Source organism: Panthera tigris, chromosome C2 (assembly GCF_018350195.1).
Source record: "Panthera tigris isolate Pti1 chromosome C2, P.tigris_Pti1_mat1.1, whole genome shotgun sequence".
In the NCBI taxonomy this organism is placed as follows: domain Eukaryota; kingdom Metazoa; phylum Chordata; class Mammalia; order Carnivora; family Felidae; genus Panthera; species Panthera tigris.
In genome coordinates, this window is record NC_056668.1 from 45339971 (window position 1) to 45366876 (window position 26906).

General features: G+C 36.1%; 1 protein-coding gene across 2 annotated transcripts in view; it reads left to right on the forward strand.

Moving 5' to 3' along the window:
* Window positions 1-26456, forward strand: part of EPHA6 (EPH receptor A6) — an 867849-nt gene extending 841393 nt beyond the window's left edge. The window contains exons 17-20 of one of the 2 annotated variants that reach the window (XM_042998967.1): window positions 13389-13582; window positions 15944-16015; window positions 25221-25370; window positions 26323-26456. In XM_042998967.1, the coding sequence (XP_042854901.1) occupies window positions 13389-13582; window positions 15944-16015; window positions 25221-25370; window positions 26323-26437 (531 nt within the window). In that variant the 3' untranslated portion in view covers window positions 26438-26456. The remainder of the gene's footprint in view (window positions 1-13388; window positions 13583-15943; window positions 16016-25220; window positions 25371-26322) is intronic. The other variant, XM_042998968.1, reaches the window with a different exon arrangement.
* The last annotated feature ends 450 nt before the right edge of the window (window positions 26457-26906 follow it).

The window sequence follows — 26906 nt, forward strand, 5'->3', positions numbered from 1 at the left end:
GCTCATAAACTTCTAGAATAAGTCATGGGCAAGGAAAAGAGAAGAAGAAATAACTGCTTCTTTTCTTGGTAGTTTGGTTTACAGTCCAAAGAGCTCTCCATGTAGGGCTGGTGATGTCTTGCCTCATGGAACTTACATTCCAGCAGAAGGGAGATACACTGTAAACAAAGTACATAAGTAAAAGATATAGTATCTAACATGATAACCACTGTTTCTGGGGAAAAACATGAAAAGAGGATAAAAAATTCTAGGGCACTGATTTTGAATACAACATGTATATTGCCACATACATTCATAGAAGTCATTTCTATGTGGTCATAAAAGTCATAATTAGCCATTCTTATTAAATATTTATAAATAATCTTTATTATATCAGATGAGATAAATAAACATAAAGAGAAGTTCCATTATTTTTCCTGCCCCCTGGGTTATCATCTAACGGCTGAAGTGACTGTGCCACCAATTTAGTAACCATATCTATTATGTAGACCATAATTTAACCATGAAAGTCACTTAATTTTCAAAGTGCCTCAGCTTCATGACCAATAAATATAATAAAAAGACTGGGTTAGATTTTTAATATCCCTTTCAGCAATAATAAGTTATGATTTTCATAATCTCTGAAGAAATTATCATACTTGTCTCAGCAAAAGAATGATTCCAATTGTTCTTTTCTGAGGTTTAGGACATTCCTGAAACTCTGTAGGGTGCCAAGAATGAGATAGGACTTCCACAGAACAGAGTAGATATAAATTTAAGATACCATACCACAAAACAGACTTTTTAGGAGAGTAGCCTCTGAGGGGAAAATGTCCAAATAAGTAATTTCCAACATAGACTACCATGTAAACCGTTCTTAATTGTTGCCCAGAGAGTTCCAAACTCTGTTGTCAACCCTTCCCTTCCTGGAGCTTGCCCAATAGCTTGCCCAGCCATTCTGGCCATGTGTATTGATTACCTGTGGCCAAGATGACCATTTAGAGAATGATTCTGTCTATTAAACCTCATTTGGCCACAAAGAGTATACCTGGAACCAGGAGAAGCTGCTGCAGCCAGTAATAGACTCCTGACATTAAGGCCACTCTCCTTTGTTCACGATTGCCAGTGCCCAGAGCACAAGGCTGAACCTGAATGTTCCCTTCACCCAGAGCTTGGCTGCTTTTTGAGGACCAGATAGGAACTAAGCGGGCAATTTTCAAAGTCTTTGAGTGGCTACCAAAGAGTATTCAAGCAAGAATCTAAAAATAGGAGGAGAACAAGAAGTTGTGGGTGGGGGAAGGATTCAAACTCTTGAGGTCCTCAGATCAATACAAGACCAGGGGAAAGCGGTAAGAGCTAAAATCCTTTATGTATCTTGTGACTATTTTTTGCTGCTGCTGTAAAGATTTGAAATTCTGTTTAGCGTAACATATTGGAAGTCAGCATATCTGTGACAGATCCTATAACCAGGATTTCTGTTTGGAAGCAGAAATAGCTTAATCAAAACTTCCCCACCTGCTCCTCTCCAAATACTGGTTGGTTATTCTCTATTTGTTCTGCATTTCTCATTTGTTTGGTCAAAGTATAGTCTTATGTTTGCCAAGGTGCATTTTAAATAAAGAAAGTAATATTTTAGACAATAAAAATCCAACTATGTTCTGTTTGAATATTTTATGTTTTTACTACATTTTGGTTAGTTTAACTAAGCTATGGGCTTAGTTAAATACGGAATGTTAACATGTTTTATGCTTTTAAATGAGTTTAGGAAATTTCAGATCATTTTTATAAAATAGTCCCTCTATTCTGTAGACCCTGGCAAATTTTATTACAATGAGCAATTCTGAGTTTGTAGAATCTGTTTTACTGAATAATATAATGAGTTTCCCAAAGGTCAGTGGTACTGTACATTAGGGAAAGGAACTGAGAAAAAACAGAGTATACAAGATTAGTCCATAAAAGGCCTAACAAACATTACAGCAGGTGCCATCTGCTTAGCTATTCAGTAGTTACTTATTAAACATGTGCCAGTCACTGGGCCCAGGTGTGCATGTGGTATGGGGATGGAGAACTAGAAAACCCAGTTCCTGCTCTCAAGGAGGCCACTGTGTAGATGAGGAAGTGAAGTTCTGACATTTGTAAATCTCAGCCCTGTCCCCAAATAGAATGTGCGTTCCTCAAGTGTAGTCATCATACTGCCTTCTTTTTTATTAGAAACAACACTGTGTGAATGGAACGGTTTTCTTTTTTTTTAATATACCAAAAAAGTATGCAAACTCTATTTTTCAGCGTTCTTTTGATTTTAAATGACAAAAACTCAACCCAAACTAACTTAAGTAAAAAAAAAAAAAAAAATTTTTTTTCATTCATGAGACTAAGAAGGTTTAATAGTGCTGAATCCCAAGGACCGTGCAGGATTTTTAATGCTTCCCTAGGTCAACGGACCTCATTTTCTCCTACTGCAAAGGTCCTCTTTCTTGTATTCTTTACACTCTGGGGCTCAGGACTCCTCAGCAGAATGAAACATTTTTCCTCTGTGAAAATTCATACACCAATCCCAGAGACGACTCCTGGTTGGCTCTGTCAGGGTCCTGCCCAAACCTGAGCCAAAACCATGCCAAGGAAATTGATGCTGTGATTGGCCAAGCTAGCTTTATGTACCAGCCTGTGCCTTTAGAGGTGGGTGGAGCACTGTGATTGGAAACTTCCACATAATCACACCCAGTGAGAGAGGAGGTCCCCAAAGGAAAGTAGTTATACCTCCAGAGATAGACTGTTTTGTCCTTTTTGGTATACATAGTTTTCAAAAGCAACTTTGTTTATTGTAGTATCAAAGGGCACTAAAACATTAACATTGTGCATCATTGTATTCTAGTGAGGGAGCTGGTATATTGGCAAGATCATGAGAGCTTTGGAGCAAGGTTCTTCAACCTCAGAACTGTTGACATATTGACTGTTGGGCTGAGTAGTTCTTTGTTGTGGGGACTGCCTTGTGCATTGTAGGATGTTTTGCAGTGTCCTCAGCCTTTAATCACCAGATGTCAGTACCACCTTCCCAGACATGATAACCAAAAATGTCTCCAGTCAGAGATGGGGCACACGAATCACAGCCAGTGAAGAATCACTGTTTTAGTCTGGAAAGATCTGGGTTCAAATCCCAGCTCCACAGTTCACTGGCTGTGTTATCTTAGGAAAGTGGTTTTCAGCTTTTTGACATACTGTCTGTAACAGTATTCAGAATACTCAACTGCAGGATTCAAAAGAATTAGAGATAATGTCTGTAAAACACCAGGTACATAGAAGGTATTTAATTAATGAAATGTAATAAACATAGCTTGCATTTCTAAGAAAGTATTTTAGATTATGGCTCATTTAATCTTGAAAATAACTATCTAAAATAAATCCTGTTATTATTCCCATTTCTAGGTGAGATAACTAAAGCTTTCTAGAAAGTTTAAATAACCTATCCAAGGTTACTAGCATTGGTAGAACTTGGTAGAACATTGGTAGAAGTTCAAGCCCCCTGCTTACTCCAAAGTGCATGGTTTTTTTGTTTTTTTTATGTTTATTTATTTATTTTGAGAGGGAGAGCATGTACACAAGCAAGCAGGGGAGGGGCAGAGAGAGGGAGAGAGAGAATCCCAAGCATGTTCCATGCTGTCAGCGCAGAGCCCAACACAGGGCTCAATCTCATGAACTGTGAGGTGGTGACCTGAGCTGAAATCAAGTTGGACACCCAACTGACTGAGCCACCAAGTTGCCCCCAAGCTATACTGTGCAAGTCTAATTTTCAAAGAAATCTCTATACCACAGAAGTTCTACATAACGAAATCAAAGCATCTTTAATTATGTATGCCACTCTGTCATACAAGAAGTGTTTTCATTGTTTTCTGTTAGCAAAAGAATGCAGATTGACTCACTGTTGTTTGGAATTATAAATCTTTTCTGCAGTGTTCTGGGTTTTGATATTAAAAATTTATGAAATGTACCATTTTTATAACATTTCTTCAAAATATATACAGCAGTAGCTTAAAATCAAATTCTAATGATGGACAAATTTAGCCTACTAGCAGAAACGTGTCACAGGTACATTGAAGGTGCACAGCTCCTTACTGTTTTCTAGCTTTTTTTTTATGATACTGCTGGATAATTTTTATGTTATTTTCATTCAAGTTCAAAATAATTGTTGTTTATTATACAGTGGAAGTACAATGTAATGCTAGGAGCTATGCAGGTTCCAAAGATGACACCAAGGGCACTGCAGTTCTCCCAACACTTACACTCTGTAATGTGCTTAACAGAAGAAAATGGAAGCAAAACATGAACAGCAGGAAACAAATAACCAAATCCCCACAGAGCTAATATGTAGGGAGGAGAACTAATGCCACAGAAATGAGAGGCGACTTGGCTCAAACTAATGATCTGAACACAAGACCAGAGTCTTGGGTCGGGTTTGGTTTTGTTTTTAGTTTTTCCCTTGACATAATGCCGTAAAAAAAAAAAAAAAAAAAAAAAAAAAAAAGTCTCCTTGAAGCAATTTGAAACCCTAATGTCTCCTGGGTATGGTATCATTTAGGCATATGCTACTAAGCTAGTTCAGTTTCCCAAAAAGATAACCAGTATCAGGGATCATCTCATTTGAAAGCTTACAAGGAAACATAATGCTGTCTCAGTGTTTCTGTGGGGTTTTGTTCCCTTCAGTTTTCAAACGTTTTTATGTAATAATGAGTTTTGCTTTAGATTGCTTTCAGAAACTTACCTGAAGAAACAAAATTGGAGTTTATCTTCATGGTTTTCCTTTTATAGGTGATATGGTTGAAAAGAACCTTTTGACCTTGTCTGAATTGATTCCTTTTTTTCAAAATTTATGAAGGAAGAAAATAACCTTTTACCATATTTCTTGTTTGTCCTATAATTCTATAACCTTTTCAATTATAAATCAGTGTTTCAGCCAAGAATGGTGGATGTGTAGAATCCACTTACCTAGAAATGCAGTATGGTTTTATGAGTAGGAGAGTCCAGTCATTTCCAATTTTTGTCTCTGATTAGATTTTCCAAACTCTTCTTTATTACGTAATGGTTCTTGTGTAATGATCTGTGGAAGATACAGGAAATTGCTAAAGGCCCATTCCCATTATTTCAACTTTTCCATATTACCGAGGGAATTTTTGCATTTCTTTGAATATGTACTCTACCAAGGCAATTGTCAAAATGGCCTTCCTTTTCTCAATTTTTCAATAATTCCTTCTATTGGTACATAGAAAATAGCAACATTTTAATTAAATTCATACTAATTACACTGGCATAATGCATGTCTGCTACAGAGGCAAGAGTAATAGGGGATATTATGAAAGGCAATTAATCACCATTGTAAATAATTCAAAGGTAAAGTTCTAAGTAGAGGAAACCAATAACTAATATACTACTACCTCGGTGTAATTTCCAAGGGAACCTTTTTTAACCAAACAACCACAAAGCTGAAGAATGTATACATGCCAGTAATGTTTTCATAAAAAATTAATTATACCTTCAATATATTTATATATTGAAATATATTTACAATCTTTAGCTCTTACAAATTTTGTTCCATCTTTTGCTGTCTTTGGAGCATTTACAAAGAGGACATTTTAAAATCTCCCTTTTCTTTGTACTCATAAACTATTTTTCCATAGCTTCTCAGTCTTAGTTTATCAGGACAGACTCTGGCCCTGTCCAGATTTTTGTCTCCCTGCATTTGCATTTGGAATTCTGTGGGAAACAGACCATTCAATGAAGGCCAAATCTAGACATAGAGGTTACAAAAACTCAAGATGCAGAGATGTTACCAAAGGTCCTGCAGATTAAGACTGCAATTTCAGTGACTCTAGAAACAGCTTTTTGAGCTAAAAGGTACTCTTGCAAGTACTAAATCCAGTTCTCTTCTCTTCCTTAATGAGGAGACAGAGACTTGCCCAACTACTGAGTTTGTTAGTGACAGTTTCGGACTTTGATGCAGTACAAGTGACACCTTCACTAATGCTCTTTCCATGACTTACTCACTGAAGCAGTGTTACATATAAAGTGTTAGTTATCTGTCTTAACAAGCATGACTTTCTACTGTTAGGGGTAAAAGCTTTTCCAGATGACAAGTCTTACTATCAACAACCTTTCACCTTGCAAAGTCGTACGGTTCATACCGTTCCCCATTTTGTCCACTCATTCAACAGTCCAAAAGGTGGTAACCTACTGAGGACAAACACTCTATGCATTTTATATGTCCTTGACATTCTATGGTGAGTTCCAAAAAGTGAGATTTGAGAACTGCCTTAAGTGTAGACTTTTAAGAAACTTTTCATCTTGAAGTTAAAACGAGGAAATCTTCAGTTTCCACGCCCTAATGATCTACAAATTACAAATGAGCCTCTGAAAAAAAATTGTTTCTGCCTGTACCTTATTCATTCCCCACACTATCCCCCTTTTTTCTTACTGTACCCTGAATTTAATTTGGGTCTTGACTGCCTTTCACTGAATTTTAAATCCTAGATGTTGAAAAATATTGAATAACAAAATAAGTATAAGATTATAAATGTTATTTACTTATGACCACTTCTTTCCTTCTTTTTTTTTTCTCTCCCATGTAGATCCAACCTTTATATTGCATATTAGGAAAATAGATTACCAGTGTTTTCAGTATTATTGTATTACAAGTTCAAATATCCTAATATGTATAAGTAATCATTATCACAAAAAGTGAGTGTATACTGGGACCCTTTGCTTCACCTTCCCCCTTTTACCTGAAATTATAGGTTTTCCACAAAGCGATGATGAATATTTAGAGGGAAGATAAAAATAAAATCACTTCACATTCCATTTACTAGTATACATTTCAGTAGACTAAAATTTTGAGACAGTTTCTTTTAAAAGAAAGTATGAATAACTAAATTCAGTGTGCTTCTTTTTGGAGATACTCAGCAGTTTTATAACACAAAATGTGATTCCCTGCATAGCCCGAGCGGTCCTTGTTCAATGGTATCGTTCAGGGATGTCTCAGCATCTTCATATTGACTGTCTACTTCTTGTTTGCCTGGTTTAATAAAAGGTGCACCTTCTCCTGCTTTGATTCAGAAACTGTCAACACAATTGGAAAACTCATCAGATTCAGCAAGAACAGAACAGTCTGCTACGTGCCCCAACTGAGCCTTATGTTGATTCTAGGCTGCTAAAAATTGCAGTGTCGATGACAAGGAACCAGTACAGTCTGTTTAGAATAACCAGCCAGGTTTTAGATAATAAATTCTGACAGAATCTAATTCCTTCTACCTCTGCATGGAAATTATTACTGCAGTCATTTTCATATTTTTTCACTTTATTTTAATTTTCTTCTTGCATTTTTAAATAAGGGTTTAACCTTGTATAATTCTTCTCCACAGGATGACAGCCTACAACTATCATAAACCAAACTGTTACAAAATTCTTTCTAGTTAATCATCACCCCTTCATATCCTAAAACAACAAACCTCAATTAGTCTTTTAGACAAAGTACCCCATATGCTTCTGCTTCCTTGTCAGTCCTTAACTAAGGAATCAGAAAACACCTATAAAACAAAACTACTCACAAAAGACATGTTTATGAAGATAAAGGTTAATATAGGTTTTCTCAAGCTGCCCATAAAATAGTTTTCATAGATCACATATGTGACCATTGAAACTATTTTTTGACTTGACAAGGCATTGTGCTGGATGCTGGAAACCTATGGAAAAAAGAAACAGTTGCTGCTCTTGAGGGGCTCAGCTCGTCCAGCTGAAAGAGCACAAGTGTTTTGTGGTGGCCAGAGCAAAAATCTGGACACAGCCAAATGTGGGGACTGGGAGCCAGGCTCCTGCAGAATTTCAGATATGGGAGGATGGGATCACAGCCCCACAGTCAAGAATGCTTTGCATGGGCTGTGGGAGATGATAGGAGAAGGGAATGAAAGGCAAGGAGACCAGTTAGGAGGCTGTTATCAAAATGGGGAGTAAATCATTGGGAGAATTTAAAATGGAGCAGATTTGGAATACATGAAGGTAGTAGAATCAGAACAACTTAAGTTACTTTTGAGTATCAAGGCAGAGAGAGAGATCCACATGACTCCTTGATCTCTGCCTTGAGTCATGAGAAGAACGGCGGTACCCTTTGCAAAGGACAGGAATTCCAGAGGAGGAATGGGATAGGTTTTGTACGAAATAAATCTAAGATATCTGTATGACAGCCTCATGAAGTTCTATGTCATGTAGGCGATAGATCTGAAACCCAGCAGAGATAGCCAAGCATGCGCTGTGACTGTGGCAGGCACACGCACATAGGTGAGAGTGAAGCCTGGAGGGCGCGAGAGCGTGAGAGAGACTCAGGGCCTAATTCTGGCGGAATAAGTCAGGGATGTGGCTCAAGGCTCAGCACAGATGTTCTCAACCACTACCGTGATTCAGAGGCTATCAAGATGATCTTATCAGTCCGTTTTTCAGGGGATTATTAGCTATGCAATAACAACACAATCTATCAGCTTGAGCTTCGGTTTTCTTACCTATAAAATATGCATAACCATACTCACATAATAAGGTAATTTGAGACCTAAATAGAGACTAAATAAAGTGAGCTATGTTAAAACACCTAGTCCAGAGCTTGGCAGGTAATAAGCTCACAGAGGTATATATGTTACTTGAATCTGAAACCAGAAAGCTCATAGGAAATTGAGCACAGCATCACCCAGCCCCCAAATTCTTTCTTCTCCTGTGTCCTGTCTTTACCAGTTGACCAAGTTCAAAAACCTGTCCTGCCATATCTAATCTTAACCCGATCATGTGTTCTTGTCAAATCAGTCCACTTTTGTACACCACGGCCATGGCCTCCGCTAAGGCCATCCTGATCTCTAGCCCGGATCCCTACAAGCCTCCTTCCTGGCCTCCCACCCCTCCCCATCCCAGGTGCACTCTCCACACTGCAGCCAGAGCGAGCTTTCCAAAGGCAAATCTGGTGTCATTTACTTGCTAAAACCCTAAACCCTTTGCAAAAAAGTCATTTGTAGCATACAAAACCATTCATGATCCCAAGAAATATAATTTTACATAACCTTCCAGCCTCAAATCTTACCAGTCCTCTCTTTGAAGATTCTAGTCTAGATGCAGGAATCTACTTTCATTCCCTGATCAGGTCACATCTCCCTCCCTTCAGCCTGACCAGTTGACCCTGCTACCTTCTCCATTTCCTGTAAGATCCAGCTCACCTCCTCTGAGAAGCCTTCCCAAGACTGGGTTAGGCACTCCTTCCACATGCTCCCGTAACTCCCTGTTCTACTGGCATTTACTGTATTCAAACTCCCCAGTCTTCTTCACCAGAATATGTGTTTCCAAAAGACAGAGGTATTTCTTACTCATTTGTTAACTCTTATATATAGTGTACATAGTATATATATATATATATATATATACATATATATATATATATATAGTGTGTGTGTGTGTATATATATATATATATATATATATATATATATATCTTTGGATGAATACATTTAAAAAGCTATTAGAAACATGTTGCTGTCTGTTAACCATTTGTGTATCATATTGCTTAATCTTTCTTTGGCTCCCTCAAAGCCAGAATTTTTAGGTGTGCAATCTTAGGCAAGTTAAATCTCTCTATGTTTACATTCCTTATCTATAAGGTAGGGATAACGATAGTACCTACCTCATAGGGTTATTGTGAGGATTAAAAGAGTTGATACATGTAAATCATTTAGAACTGGTACCTGGAAGTATCCAAGGGCTCTCATTAAGTGTTAGATGTTATTGTCACTGTTGTTATTCTTGTTATTACTATTATCCTATAAGGAACCTTCATGTTTGACACCTGACATGAACCAGGGCTCAACACATTTCACAAGGTCATGAGTTAAATGACTGAGGAAACTTAAAAGTCAGAGGTCAGCAAGAAGAAAAGTCATGAGTACCCCGATCCTCCCACTGTCCCCACAGAAAAGCATGGTAGGGCCAGACACAGTACTGAATTCATTATGGGTAAAAGTTCTAGATGAGGGACCACACTCTCTTGTCACTCTCTCCTTTTACAGAACAATTATGAGAGCAATTCTGTCAGAAGAGAATATGAAAGCCTGCTTGGCACCAATCATTGTGGCATTGGGTGTTAACTGTTTATGAGAGTTGTCTAGGAGAGTGACCTTGAGGTCACTGGGAGTGGCCTCCAGACAGGAGGAAGAAGCCACCAGTCTTACAGAAAGTTGAGTTTGAGTCCAGTCCTTCTCTCCTGGAGAAGAGCAAGCCCCAGTGTCACCAGTTTTTGTCCAAGCAAGCCAGAGTGAGATCATGAGATCATTTTGGAGAATGCTGCGTGACGCACCAATTTTTTAGTAATACTTCCTTCAGAGGGGACTTGAAATGCTGTCATGCTTGTACCATGAATCCATCTTGGGTAGCTTGAAACTTTGGGTTTTCTAATAATCTGCTATTCTACCAAAACAAATCCAAAATTTTCTTCTAATAGCGTTGGTTTCGTTCAATAACATTTATTTATGTGTCAAGCACCATACTAAATGATGAGAATATAAAATCTACAGACATAATTCCTGCTTTCAGGTATGAATAGCCTTAGAGGAAAAGCAGATGAATGGTTACAATACAATGTAATAGAAGCAATAACAGAAATGTGTACAAGACTCAGAAGCATTCAGAAATGACTCTGTTCAGCCTGAGATAACATTTTGCCAACTATGAAGTAAATATGTGTTTGATTTACCCAGAATATAAAATTCAGGATCCAGATAAAAACATCGAAGTCCAATTGCCAAGTGCCATGACAAAAGGTAACATGGCAATCACTCCTAAAATTGTGTTAGTTGATATAAAATTGGAACAGAAGATGTTATCATGAGAACTGAAAAACATTTCTGAGGAATGGTCAGAGGAAAAGTTTGAAAGCTAAAGGAACTAGATTTAAATGCTAACTCTGCCATCTATGCTGTGTGGATTTAGGCAATTTTCCTAACCTCTCTGAGTCTAAATTTTTTCACTTAAGAATAGGTATAATATGGGGAACCTGGCTGGCTTAGTCAGAAGAGTGTGCAACTCTTGATCTCAGGGTCCTGAGTTTGAGCCACATTTGGGTGTAGAAATGACTTAAATAAATAAGACTTTTTTAAAATAAATAAATAAATAAGAATAGAGATAATAACTACCATACTGAGTTATTTTAATCAGTCAATGAACATGCAAATCACCTAACACATGATGAATACTGAGTAAAAGCAGCTAATTTTTTTTTTCTTCAAAGTGTGGCCTCAATTGTCATCTATTTTATTCTATGCACTTATAATTAGGTAACTGTGGTCAATCAACTAGAGAGCTCTCCTAGGGTAGGATTTTAAAGTCTTTTTATAATGGAATTCTATCCTATTTTTCTTTTTTTTTAGTATTATTATTATTTTTTTTTATTCTCAAGTTAGTTAGCGTACAGTGTAGTCTTGGCTTCAGGAGTAGAATCCAGTGATGCATCTCTTACATATGACACCCAGTGCTCATCCCAAAAAGTGCCCTCCTTATTCCTGTCACCCTTTTAACCCTTAATCCATTCATCAGTTGATGGACATTTGGTCTCTCCTTAATTTGGCTATTGTTGATAGCACTGCTATAAACATGGGAGTGTGTGTGCCCCTTCAAATCAGCATTTTTGTATCCTTTTCTATACTATTTTTCTTACTTTTCAAAACTATCTACAGTAGTTTTGATATACTAAAAAGTGTTGTAAAATATCTTAAAATCCAAGCCTATTCAGTAGCAAAAATAATCAGAAAACAGGTAAAAAAAAATCCTGTTCAATAATGAGATAAAATGAATAAAAAAAAATGCTATTATCCTGATGGGTTAAAGTGTTCTGGTCACAAAGACACTGATGGGGTTGTGAGAAATCCCCTATTACAAAAAAGCTAAAGCTTAGCAGCTAAGAGGTTCTGGAAGGCATATTATTGCTCCTTTTTTACAAACTGCCTCTAGCATAAATTATGGATATTTCAGGGTCCTGTCAAATAGTGGCCATTAAAAAAGAAATTAAGAAAGAAAGCATGTAGATACTGCTACAGTAAAGAGAGGTCTCCTGTTAGCAATATTAGCACTTGCATTTTTGTATTTCTATTGTTGATGAGGGGCAGGGATGAGGTTGAATTGTGCCTGTCTTTAACTATCAGTCTGTTCCTCAGTTTCCCACCTCAAAAATGGGGAATGAACCCTTTTATTTGTCTTTCTCCCAGAGAGGATATAAGAATAAAGGGTCACATGAATCCTTTGAGCACTTCACACACAAAAAAAATAAATAAATAAATAAATAAATAAGCTGTATAAATTCAGAGTCAATTATATCATATTACTAGGAAATTCTCAGGTGGGCTGTATATGAAGTAGATGATAATCCTGCTTTATCTTCTGTGTGATTTCCTAAGTAAAACAAAACAAAACAAACAAAAAAACTTACTATCATCATTTGTTACTCTTAACTTTGACTTCTCGTAAGATTCCTTTCACTAGAGCCACACTGTCCTGTACAGTAGCCATTAGCCACATATGGCTATTTAAATTTAAATTTTAACTAATTAAAATGAACTAAAATACAAAATTCAGTTCCTCAGTCTTATTAGCCACATTTCAAGCACTCAACAGGTACACGTGACTACTTGCTGTCATGTTGGACAGAGAGAACATTTCTGTCTTCACAGAAAGTTCAATTGGACAGCGCTGGCCCCAAGGATACTCAGGCTGAATGACCCTAATGCTCTGTGGCCTTAAGGTAACCATTGATAGCATTTCAAGGATTGAATGACCCTAGAAGTTCTGAGAGGACTTCATAATCACATCAGTGTCAGACTAAGGGAAAGCCAGAAGTAAGCAAAGAGAAATTAAATAGGCAATAAAGAAGAAAGAAGGAATGATAGCCAGCAAAAGAATACACACTGACATTATTATAAAAGGATAAAAAATGACTCAGAAGTTCAGTGCTTCAGCAGAGGTATAATTTTACTTAAAACATTTGCCACAGGTGGTTTGCACAAAATGCATCAATCCAATGCTGACTTTCTGATGTCCTAATTGGGTTTTCAGACATTCCAGCTAAATCACACAGGAACTATTACTTGAAATTGTGATGAAGCTTAACCACCCTTCTGAATACCTCATGTTTAAAAACATTTTCCTCAAAGAGGTGTCAGCAGATATTAATGTAGATACTTGCAACTTGTGTATTTATCTTTGTTTGGGCTGCTTGTACTCACAAGTAATTTTCATGTTTACCAAAATTTTGGCCTCTAATTCCTATATAAAACAGAATTATAATTTAGCATATATTGTGTTATTTGTTCCAAAAAGTAAGAGACTAACCTATGTATGTTTGCATTTAGGTCATTCTGTCCATTGAAGAAGGCTATAGACTTCCGGCTCCCATGGGCTGTCCAGCATCTCTACACCAGCTGATGCTCCATTGCTGGCAGAAGGAGAGAAACCACAGACCAAAATTTACTGACATTGTCAGCTTCCTTGACAAACTGATCCGCAATCCCAGTGCCCTTCACACCCTGGTGGAGGACATCCTTGTGTAAGATGCATTGTGTCGATTTTTCCCCCTCAACAATCATTTCTTTCAGGCTATAGACAAGACTAACAGGTAGAGAGGAGAAAGTTTACTGTAATAACTGTCTAGTTGTCAACCTTTTAGAATATTTTATACAAACCATATTTTGTTTATCAGCTGAAAAAATAATTTATTAACATTGATAAATGGATTTTTTTAAAGAAAACAGGTACTCCTTTTGTTCTCTCCATATCTAATCTTTCTGAATTACTATATATATATATATGTACATATATATACACATATATATGTACATATATACACATAAAAATATATGTATATATATGTATGTGTATATATATATACATATATATATATATACACACACATATATTTTTTTTTCTTTTTTTTAACCTGTGGGCATCTTTGGTATTTGTATATCTTTTTTTTTTTATTTACCTATCCTTCCTTGCCTCTGCAAGTAGTATTGGTATATATTTGCAGCCTCTTTAATTTTCTTGTCCATTCTATGTTCTGTCCCTCTATTTGAAATGGCAAGCAAGACAGGGGCAATTTGTGAATCAGCCAGGAGTGAGGATGTTTCCTGCTGATACGATCACACACAGCTATTGTTACTTTCCATTCCTAAAACCAGAAAAAGACAAATGACAAGACAAGAAAATGAAGGCGCTCATACACCATTTTGTAAAAGTCAGTAGAGTTGAGAAGATCTACTCCTCTCTCTCTAAAAATCAGTTATAAGAAGGGGGGAGTGTAGAAGAAAAGAAACACTACTATCTATGTCTGAAAAGATTACATTTAAAATATTTTCAGACTGAGAATATATGTCTTTATTTAGCCAAATAGGACTTAGAAATACCCAAAGTATTTCCTAAGCTCACTTTCCTAACTCAGGGGACAGCCAACAGGATATACAGATGTTCAACTTTAGGTCATAGGTTCAAGTCGGTGCAGGTTTTAGTAATAAGGCCAAAGGCTCTTCAAGGACTACTTAAAGCAGGCCTCAGTTCACTGCAGAGCACACAAGAGTTCACCTCTAAATCACTAATTGGCAGCCTCAGTAAAGTGAAGCCAAGCATGAAATAGCTAGAGATTAAACTATTACTCTAGCCCATCTTCCCTAAAGCAGTCCAACAGAGGAAGCTTAAAGGGCGGCAGGGGGAGGGGAACGATTTAGGATTTTATCATGAAAGGGCAGTTATTGAAGGATTTTAAGCAAGAGAATGGCATGATCACATTTACATTTCTGCAAGATCACTTCAGAGCTGATTTAGACTGAGTGCAAAACAAGAAACAAGACTGGAAACAGAGACAGATGCTTATAGAAACTCAAGATAGAAAAGATTAGGGCCTGACTCATGAAATGGGAAAAAGTTTGGGGTCAGGAGATAAGAGAATGGATTTATTATCAGGCAAGGAAAAAAATGTGTCTTGGTCGCCAATTGAATATGGAGGGAGGAGAGAAAAGAATCAAGAATTTTGTCAAAGTTACTTTCTTAGACAAGCTGGCTGATATAATATTACCACTAAGAGAAAGAGAAAGAAGGATAAGGTTCTAGAATAGAAATGAGACCATTTCAAGTAAGCTGAATTGAAGGTGCCTGTGGGGTGTGTGGGTGGAGATGTCCAATAGGCAGTTATATGTGTAGGTTGAACCTCAGGTGGAAAGATCTGAGCTGAAGATTTGAAGATCATCAACATAGAGACTATAGCTGAAGATTCATGAATATTAAGATGACCCATGGAGACTATAAAGTGTGCAAATTAACACAGGGAAAGAGCACAACACCAAGATTTAAGAAATAAGCTGAAGGAGAGTACCCAGAGGAGACTGAGAAAGAAGAACCGGACAGGTAATAATGAAAGCAGGGAAAGAGCAGTGTCATAGGAGCTAAAAAAAAAAAAAAAAGAAAAAAAAAAAAAAGAAACAAACAAAAACAATGGGGAGAGTTTTCAAGGAGTGTAATGCCCCAAGTCTTCACAAAACTTCAGTAAGATAAAAAGTGACGTGGGCCCATTGAATTTAGCAACAGAGTAGTCAGGTATTTATGCGCAGCCTTAGCGAGAGTATTTGAATAAAGTTGTGTGAGACAGACTGCAATGGAGCAGAAGTAAATATGAGGTCAGAGAGAAGAGCAATACAAAGCACTAAGAAGCCTGTCTCTGAAGAGAAAGAGAAGTAGTTAGAGAAAATATTTCTTGGTTTTTGTTTTTATATGTCTTATTGAAGAGATGGGTATGCATTGACATGGAAGAGAAAGAGCTAACAGAAAGAGATCATGCAGTGAGTGTGCATTAATGGAAAAGAACTTTGGTTATCTATAAACTGAACTCATTTAATCTGAGCCTTTCATTGTGGTATAGGGTTAATGGACCCCACAGCCAGTGCCCATCAACAGAGCTCTCTAACTGTTCTATGGCTGTAGAAGCAGGCAGGTAAGAACCTTCTTTTTGAAGAAAAGTAGATAAAACCATTTCTTTCCTGCTTTTTCAAGATTATGAATGTTTATCATACTTGGAAAATAATGATGAAGACTCTAAGATGAGAAATATGCCAAAAAGTCAAAATGATCCTGAGGTAAAGTCAACATGAGGGCTTGTGTCTTAAGGCCAGAAATTTATGGTTTGATGTTATATGTGGTGTCCTGTGGACAGGCCAGCAAATGGCAAGTCTCTGATGGCACCACCACACATGGGCAAGAGTTGCATACTTTATATAAAGTTGGCAGTTTCATTTGATGACTGATTTGCTGTCCTTGTTTCTGATAAAGATATATGGGCTAGTGTTTTCTGCTGTTAATGTACTTTTGTTTGAGGGGCACCTGGGTGGCTCAGTTGGTTAACTGTCCGACTTCGACTCAGGTCATGATCTCACAGTTCATGGGTTTGAGCCCCACCTCGGGCTGGGAACCTGGAGCCTGCTTCAGACTCTGTGTGTCCCTCTCTCTCTCTCTGCCCCTCCCTTGTTTGTGCACTCTGTCTCTCTCTCTTTCCCTCTCAAAAATAAATAAGCCTTTTAAAAAATTAAAAAATATATTTTTTTGTTTGAGAAACAAAAGGAACCAGAGTTCTAAGGGTACTAGGCCTAACCATTATCACCATTCTTATTTTCACAGCAGCCTGAGAGGGTTACCCTTATCTACCCCTTCACCTCCAATGCCACCTACCCACCCTGTCCCTGATCCCAGAGAACTGGGACTGTTTAAGGGCAAGAGATGTGGTATGAAGGATAGCACGTTAGCTGAAGAATGTGTGGTTTCTTTTATGAACTGCCCCATCTACCCCCCAAGTCCCAAAGCCCAGTCATCTGTCTCCAAGTGATGTTGGTTTAAAGAAACATGACAGAGAATAGAATTTCAGTCTTTCCTCCCATTTATCTTTCAAACAGGTAAAGGAGTTTAAGTGTATAATCCACGGCAACTCTGATTAAACCCTCCTGTACTCTTATTAAACATCAAGTATTCCCAGACTCCCAGGTTTCTCCCACACTTCTACACTGACATAACTCTCTCATCCACTAAGGTCCCTATGGTTTTTATTCTACTCTAATTGCTTTTTTCTCAAGAATTCACCTGAGAAGCTTTTATCCTTTCTTTTGACAGAATAGTAAGAGGAGAAGAAATTAAAGGCAACAAAAGGGATGAGGAAAGCTGTGAAACCCACAGCTCAATAATTTTATACTAGCATATCAGAAATTTTATAAATCTTGTATCGGCAGTTTTTCAACAGACAGAACACCCAATAGAAAAAATGTTGGTCGAGAAAGCTTTCATTGGAGCAGCTCTTCTAAATAATGCTGATATTCTCATGCCTGGCATGCTCCCATGGGTATATGCAGAGCTCTATAATTCTGAGCATTCTTACTTTCTGTCCTACTCAAGTATGTGGATATATAAGTGAGCATAGCAATATTATAAGTATAACTTTAAATCCAATTGATTTAAAAAAAATAATTTGTAAAAAGTACCTTATAATGTAGGCATTCATCCTTTTATAAATGTGAATTTCACACTACCTTTACTTTTATTCATTCTACAATGTTGCCTTATAACCTCCTTTTGAAGAAGTATTTGTAGCTGTCACATGGTGCACAGCCCCTGGGAGAAGAGGCTCACTTCGAGGCCAAGGCTATATGGAGAATGGCATCAGGAGCAGTTCCTGGCCATGACCTTTGAAACACCTCTTGCTCCCTTTCCCCTGACCCTCATAATAAATGCTATAGCTACTCTCAACCCCAGGTCAAGCATACTCTCATGAGGCCGGGGTTACATGTGAGGTCCAGTGGTTTAATAGTATAAAGTGAACTGATGACTATATGGGTGCCCCTTCAACCAGCCCAACCTTCCCCCACCACACCCACATTATTCTACACATTCATTCTCCAACCTCTTCAGCTCTCACCGCTGATTGCTCCATTCACTCAGCATACTGAGTGCACTAGGCTGAAGTCAGCTGGCCAGTGCCTTTTTGGACAGTGCTACCACATGATGGGAGAATAACACTTTCCTCCAGTCCCTGCTCTAGATCCCCAGCACTAACAAAGAATTTTACACATTATGAGCTCTTTTGACAACATCAGGTGAAAAGGTGGCATTCAGGGATGGGCAGCTGTTGACCCAATGGGCCAGTCCATGATAGTCACCTGCCTCAGAAATCATGTTCTGCCAAGTTCAAGACACTTAGAAATATTCTCACTGCCCACTGGGCCATAGTTAGGGATCTTAGAATATTTTAGCTGTTAGAAACTAGAACCACCACTTTCCTTCCTATTGAACTTTCAAGCACTTGGCTACCTACTTGGCTTCATGATATGTGAGTCATAAAGGTAGGAAAAAGTTCAAACCAGTATCAAAATTGAGAACCTCTGCTTAGAGAACCACAAGTAAACATTACAAGGTTAAATGGTACTACCTCTTCTGTACCATTTATAAAGCACTTGGAATGTTGTCTTCTGAGGGCAATAACTTTCAGCAATTTGATATAAAATTTTCCATTCATTTAGAAAAGATCTTCCTCAATGCTGTCTAGGCTTTAGCACTTGCTAAAATCAGTTATCTCTATATACCAAGTCATGGATAAACTTATTTTGTTTAATTTTTTTATAACCAGAACTTTTAGTGGTATTTTCCATGACATAAATGACTGGCTCGCCAAAACCAGTGTTGTAATTGATTGATTAGCAAATCTTTGGGGGAAGGAAGACAAAATATTATATGTTAATCAGGAAGTGTGAACCTTCTACCTGTTAGAAAATCTAAATTTAATTCACATGAACTGTTGGAACAAGCTACTGATAATACTGATATTAATACCAATACTAACACTGATAAAAATCCCAATATATATCATCAATAATAACTATTATCACCATTTGTTGAAAGCCTAGTGTGTGCCAGTTATTGTACTAGGTACTTTTATCTATTAGGTCATTTACTCCTCACTATAATTATCCCCATCCCTCACATAAGGAAATGGAGACTCAAAGAGTATAGCAAGTAATTAGTGGATTGGGTATTTTAACAAGGCCCACCAAATGCAAAGCCCTTGTTCTTTCCACCACACAGTATGCAATCATGCAAAATGTCAAGATATTTCCCAATATGGCACTGTTTCAGAAATATGAATATAGGAAAAGAGGATACATTTTTTTTTTTACATTTCCAAATAGGTTTTCTCAGACTAGTTTCAATAGGACTAATCAGACTTCATAGATGGAGTATATTAAAAGCCCAAAAATAATTTGCAGTGGGGCACAGCCTGTTATTTTATGTTCTACTAAGCCAATACAAAGAGGGAGAGTATATGCCTTCATTCATGGTAATAAGTAGCAAGCATACGGTCCATATATCCCCTCAACATCCTCCTACAATGTTCAGCCACTTGAAGTACATTACTTGGAAAAAAAAAGAGTAGTAACTATAACAAAATAGAGAAATGAGGAAAATATGGCAGCAACATAGTTCTAGGATTATATCCTCAGGCATTTTGTAGATTGAATTTTTCCAGTGTTGGCAAATATATGCTTTCCTTCTTTTCCTTGTTATGGTAGACATTACTAATCATCGCAACACTCTTTTCCACTACACCCAAATGCTGCCATAGTATCCTTTTTAAGAACATATTTTGACAACCACTGCCAATGAACTATACTTAGCATGTGATAAGAAATCCATTTCTGTCCCTATATTATTTTATTACAAGAATAGGCTTTCCTTGAAGTTCACTGATCTATCATTCTGGCTGTAGGGACAATGTGCTAGGTGTTTAGAATTATGGGAGATTTTTAAGCAGTATTATTCCTACTCTGTATATTACTCCTAATGTTCAAACGCATCTACAATATTGAAATTTTCATTCCTTCCTACTTTCTACCAGGTATCATCCTTGTGGGAATTAAACAATCATATCAATTTTTTAAAAAACTTGAAGACACTGAAAATAAAACTTTGATGACAAATAATTCATCCTCCCAATAGAATACTGTGGAGAGTCAGATTGTTTGGAACCATGAGATATCACCCACAAGCATGAAATAGGCAGAAAACATATTGCATGGTTCTATGCATTTGAGATTTTATAGCATTTTGAGTAAAATCATACTTTAAAATTTTAAAAAGAATACCAAAATTCATTTACTAATTTAACTTGTGTTCAAGATTACTATTAGAGCTCATTGGAGAAAGAGCAAGGTTTTCTTTTTCTTTCTTTTTTTTATTTTTTTAATGTTTATTTACTTTTGAGAGTGAGAGAGAGCACAAGCAGGGGAGGGGCAGAGAGAGAGAAGGAGACACAGAATCTGAAGCAGGCTCCAGGCTCTGAACTATCAGCACAGAGCCCGACGCGGGGCTCCAACCCATGAACTTGAGATTATGACCTGAGCCAAAGTCTGATGCTCAACCGACTGAGCCACCCAGGCACCCCTCTTTTTCATCTGATTAAATAAATTCTTCCTTCAGAGTTTAGGTAGATATTTTATGTATTAGAAGATTATTTTATGAATTAACTAAATAGTGTGAAGTGTAATCCCTGAGTTATGAGATCAGAAACTCATGTAAAAACTGTGATATTGAGTAAGTTGAATGCAGCTGCTATGGTTCTAGGTCCCTAACCCTGTGCTACCTCACTCCACCTTTAGCTGCCTCTCCCTCCACTCTGAAACCCATAAAGGCAGAAGCAAAAATTTTCACAATACAAGGAACAAGTTAAATAAACAACATGTTCCTTAATAGGTTGACCATTATATCAATAGGCATTTACTCTTCAATTTAAGGGAACTAAATGAAAAGAGATCATTCATCATGAATCAGTCATTATGTAATGAACCAAACTTTTCTATAGAGAATATTTAAGTCTAAATCATCACTTATTTAATAAATTCCTATAATACATTCGGCATTGTGCTATGGTTGACAGCAAATAGAAAGATATGTGAGATATGGTCCCAGCCATCAGGGAATTTTAACTTAACTCTATAAAAAAAATTCTTTTGTCTTATGGATTTTTCCCAAAGAAGTAATTCAACTAAAACAAAAAGATACATGTTGTAAGACTGCATAGTCATCTGTAATAAAATAATGTTGCTAGCCATCTAGGAGTCTAACTTCAGGGAATTAAATTATTAAGCATCAACATATAAAATATTATACACTCCTTTAATGTTTGAATACTATTAAAATATGTAAGATATTAAGAAATGAAATAAAAGCCATATAAAATAGAATGGACCCTACCTGTACAGTTCTGCTAACCATATATAAATGGAGGAGCTAGGGGAAAAAAAAGTTATATTAAAGTAGTAACAAGAGAAAAGCCATTAAGCATGTGATGGCTTCATGTTAAAACAAGACCTTACCTTACAACAGTATTTCTCAAAGTATAACCTTTATTAAATCATTTTTAATCAATATATTACTATTATATTTGAGTCATAAATATAAAACATGGAAAACTTTTGAGGATAAAAATCTTCTTGCTTTTTACTGGCAGTTTTAATACCTACTGATTAGCTATATGATAACTTTCTAAATTAAAAGACTAGTACTATTGAGAACTCAAAGGGCTCATTAGAGTAAAAACGTATTGGCTCTCTCAGGGCTACTTAATTTTACATATTAGATGTATTACAAGTATGTGTGTGTGTGTATATATATATATATATATACACACACATACATATATATATATATATATATATAATCGAACCTTAAACTGTGTCATTACCTATTCTACCTATATTCCAGCCCTCTCTCTAATCTAAATTGACCATCATTTATACACTTAGAATTTACTAACTTTACCCCTTCCTCATTTTTCTGAGGAAAGTTGTAGACCCTTGACCTTCTGTTCTACAATATGTAGTTTTTTCAATGTGAGCTGCAGATTTTGCTGTAAAGACATTTCTCAGGTGGGCAGCTCCCACTAATCACCAAATAGCAGAAATTTCTATGTGCTCAGCAAATAGCAGACTGAATTTATCATTGTACATGGTTGATAAGAAAGGGCATTTATTGTTTATTAGGTAATATTCCAGAGAATTCATGTGAGGGTGATGGTACCCAGCCCTCAAAGGCAGAAAATAGCAGCATTTTTCAACTTCTTTATAAGATAAGGTGAAAGAAAAGTTATTGCACAGTGGATATGAACAATGAGGGGACCCTGACCTTACTAAATCAACTGCCAATGCAGTCGTAGAAAGGCCAAAGAGTAACTAGGTTACTAAAGATGTGTGGAGAGAAAGGGAATTATGGTAGTGAGACATTCTGGGAGCAAATAGTAAATGCTTTTCAACAGAGAAATAGACCATTTAAGTCATTTAGGACACAGAACGTCCTTCCACGACCTTTCTATACTAAGGATATAAAATTAGCAAATTACATTTCCACTCACCAATTACATGAAATTGTGAAATTTCACGAGTTATTCCAGAGTTATCTCAGGAGATTGAAGTGCAAGTCATCAAACTTTGTGCATCAAGAATGGGATAGGAGCATGAAGGGAAAGTCACTGAAGTCCGTTCTTTTAATTTTGTTCAGTCTCAACAAACCTTTGACAGGTAATTAAAAGGTATGGGAGCCACACTGTTTTAAAATAGGACATTCAGTTTTCTAGTGTATGTGGGTTTGTTTATGTTAACAAGCAATAAGGGTACCCTAGTCATTTTGACATTTAAACTTAGTGAACTTCCTACAGCAGTATTTCTTAAACTACACTTTACAGAAACTGGTGAAATAATTTAGGAAAATAATGCAGAGGCTATTCTTAATGCTCTTATATGTTCACATTGCACATTAAAATAGTGAGGACTTGGAGAAATGCTATAATTAAAAATTCTGTTTAACTTTGTTTGCAATGGATATCTTTATTATTTTGTATTTTATATGAATTTTTGCTTATTTTATAATACTTATTAATACCTTTAGGAAACAAAAAATATAGCAATAATTAAAGTATTTATTAGTAGATGCTATGATAGGTTTTCAACCTTTGGACATAACTATTCTTCATTAGGGTCAAATCATGAATCGTTCTGATACTAATTTGAATGAATCATCCCGCAATCAAAATAGCATTACAATTTATTGTATAAAAGAAGAACATGTAGCTTTTAACAGCCTCCCAAGTTGTAAATACAGCAACAGAAGTGAGTATAAAAGGGTATAGTCACTGTTAAGACTTGGACCACTTGGTAGAAACAAGATACATGCATATAGCTTATGCAAATTCCAATTGTATATTAAAAGCAAAATCCCTCTTTTTCCTCATTATTTCTCTTCACCTTCATCTCCACCTTCAACTAGAGCCCAGTTTAGAAAAAGGGAAGTCAGTGTAGCAATCAAAGGAAAACCAAAGAAATGAACCCTAGGCCTTTAGTGGGGACTGTGTCCTGAAAAATTCCAAGGGCCACTTTCAGACTTCTCATGAGTTGTTCAGTATGCAATTTGTATGGCCATGCAGAATGTCTCTGACTTTTGTGTACCTAAAGACCCAAGGCCTGGTGATTTAAGGGTAACTTAAAGGATTTTATGGGTAATTTTGATTATTAGAGATTTTTATTTTTTAACTTATGCACTAATCTTAACTCCCATTCTCATATATTTTTAACAGAATGATACCAGGGTCATATGGCATGCATACTCCATTCTACAGTGGAGGAATTCTTATTTCATGTGGTTTCATCATATGTGTTCATACACTATCAGTTTCTAGTTAAAGCTGAAATAGTTCAAATATGAATGGCAAAAACTATTATGATGAAGTATTCCAAATATGAATGTTAAAAACTATGGATCTAGTTAAGTCTCTATGGATTCCATCATTCTTCAATTTTATAAAAAATTAAAAGTGAAGTAAATGAAAGTTGGATTATCCTTCAGTATTCTAATAAAAATAATTCAATGGCTTGCCTCTAATGGGAATATTTTTCATTACTTAGAAAATACTGATTTGACTCAAATACCAAACATCAAAAAAAAAAGGTTATTGCTTTACTATTTAATATAAACTCTAGACCTAATAATTTTTAAATGATATATTTATTACCCTAGAGGGCTAAAAACTCACTTATTACTATAAAAGCAATTTTACTGCCAGGTATTTTGTAAAACTATATAAAATATTTTTACAGTGTTCATGTATTTCTATAAGGAGAATAATATACTCTATTGCCAGAATCAGTTAAATACACAATTCTTAGTTAATTTTACTATAATTTGTAAGGTTACTTCCATGTTTATTCTATTTTTACCTTACATAAAACTATTATGTGTATTTACATACACATATATGTACATATATACACATACACAAATATGTATGTATGTATTTATGTATGAATACACACACACCTGCTAGCCTTTCCAAAATAATACCTCTGTATTATTTTTATATTAAAACTACAAAAATATCCCCAATTGGAATGCTCTTTGCATTAGATATTAGGAACAAAAATACAGATGTCTATATGACTTACTGTAAAATCCATCAATGCTGGATTCCTTTTGCTTGTGAACCCAACCTTGCATTGATTTTGCTTTGTTTTATACCACAGTAATATCTGTGTTTTGGTCTATCTTACCCTATGCATGGATGCATATGTAAATTTTATTCATGCAAGTGAGCTCTGTAACAGGGAAATTACTTTTTAATAAATAATAAATATTTGTTGAATGTTTGAGAACAAATAAGTGGAGGACTGATCAGTGAATTCACTGTAAAAAGGAGATGGGACTCTCACAGCAAATGCAAAGGCAAACGGGCATGGATTCAGTGGCAGGTTAGAAAGTGTAAGAGTAAACAGCTTGTGGCTAGTTACTGTCCTTTGGGGATGGATACTGGGCTATTCCTTATGTTTGAAAACACAAATGTATGCAAGAGAAAAAAGTAAATAGCAGTTAGCAAGATGCAGGTCTTCTCACATCAAGTATAAAACCCAATAGTGGCGAAAAGCAGAAAAAGAAAAACTGACAAATGAAAGTGACCAGATAAAAGTGGCTGATTTAAATATGATATAAAATTAGAGATTTTTTTAATGGAGTATGAGAATATTAGTCATAAGAATATTGTAAAAGGAAAAAAAAAGTTGTTTTTATTTAATTTTTTCTTTATCTGACTGTTAAATGGATTTTTTTTTTTTTTTTTTTAGAATGCCAGAGTCTCCTGGTGAAGTTCCCGAATATCCTTTGTTTGTCACAGTTGGTGACTGGCTGGATTCTATAAAGATGGGACAATATAAGAATAACTTCATGGCAGCAGGGTTTACGACTTTTGACCTGGTTTCAAGAATGAGCATTGAGTAAGTGGTCCTAGGTTTATTATTATATTCAGATGCTGCACTCGGGAGATTACAAATTCAAATGCAGTATCAGGAACACCATGATTCAACCATTTCCTAAGGGTAGTATGGCATTTCCACATCTTTCCTCACCATTTCTGATTATCATTCCAGTGGAAATTGGACACTACACTGTTAACTATTTTCTGTTGGAAGAATGTGTTTAATTCAAATAGGTATTTTCAAAAATTGTAAATGCTTTCTGAAATACATATGACTCTCATTCACATCCTAGACTTTACGTCAACATAGTTAACCTAGGCAAATTACTTATGACTCACATATACCGCCTATATTATAAATGTTGGACATTTTTCCATTGTCTCAAAAATGATTCTTTGCCTGGATGCAGTAAAAATGTTCAGCATGTGCTTAACAGATAGCCGGTTGGTTGAACTATATGAAATTGCCATTATTTTGAAGTAATAATAGCAATTTCATATTGTTCAACAGAATACAATGGCATTTTATTCATATTATTGGATGACCATAGGGCTCCAATACAGTCCACATTATACATTCTACCCTATATATTATTTTCTAATGCTGTTGAAAAGTTGTGTCATTATCTAAATTGTATACCTTTTAGTTCTATGAAATGTCTGAACCTTACATTGGTACCTGAATTTGAAACATTTCTTTGTACCCTTAAATTTGAGGTTGACTTGATACATTATCTGGTGCCAGGAAGAAGAAAAATGTAACAAACTCCTGATGTTCATTTATATCTTTGTTTAAACTCTCATTTTACCAGTTACACAATTTTTGTTAAATTCATAAGGCAAATCTGACATGGTGCATATCTTCTGTCTCTAAATCTTCATTTCCTAACTTGTCTTTACCAGATCTATGAACCAGATGTTCATATTCTCTCTCCTCTTCCCTCCCCTCTCTCTATCTTTGTCTCTTATAGTGATATTAGAAGAATTGGAGTCATACTCATTGGACACCAGAGACGAATAGTCAGCAGTATCCAAACTTTACGTTTACACATGATGCACATACAAGAGAAAGGATTTCATGTATGAAAGTACTACAAGCACTTGTGTTTTGTGCCTCAGCATTTCTAAAGTGAAAGATATCCTCTCTACTACCCTCTCTTCCGATTCTCCAAACATCACTTCACAAACTGCAGTCTCCTGTTCAGACAATGGGCACACACCTTTTGTTTATGCTTCCAACCCGGATTTTAAAATCACGCCTCATAGCTCCTCTCTGAGTTACCTGCAAATGAAACCCTGGCCCACTGCAGATTACCACTACACAATGGTAAATAACTCAGCATGGATGTGCAACTTTGTACAACAGTATTTGGGAAGTGTTCACAAACTTAACCTAAAGGAATTTTCCCAGGTGTGGCTTCCTTAATGATGGATGTATTTAGAGTTTGATGATACATGAAAAAGAAATAGTTGACCTTTCTTTCATGTTTTGTGATCAGGTAGCTTCCAAACTGACATAAATATGTTTTAGATAATTATATTCAACTCTGTGGAT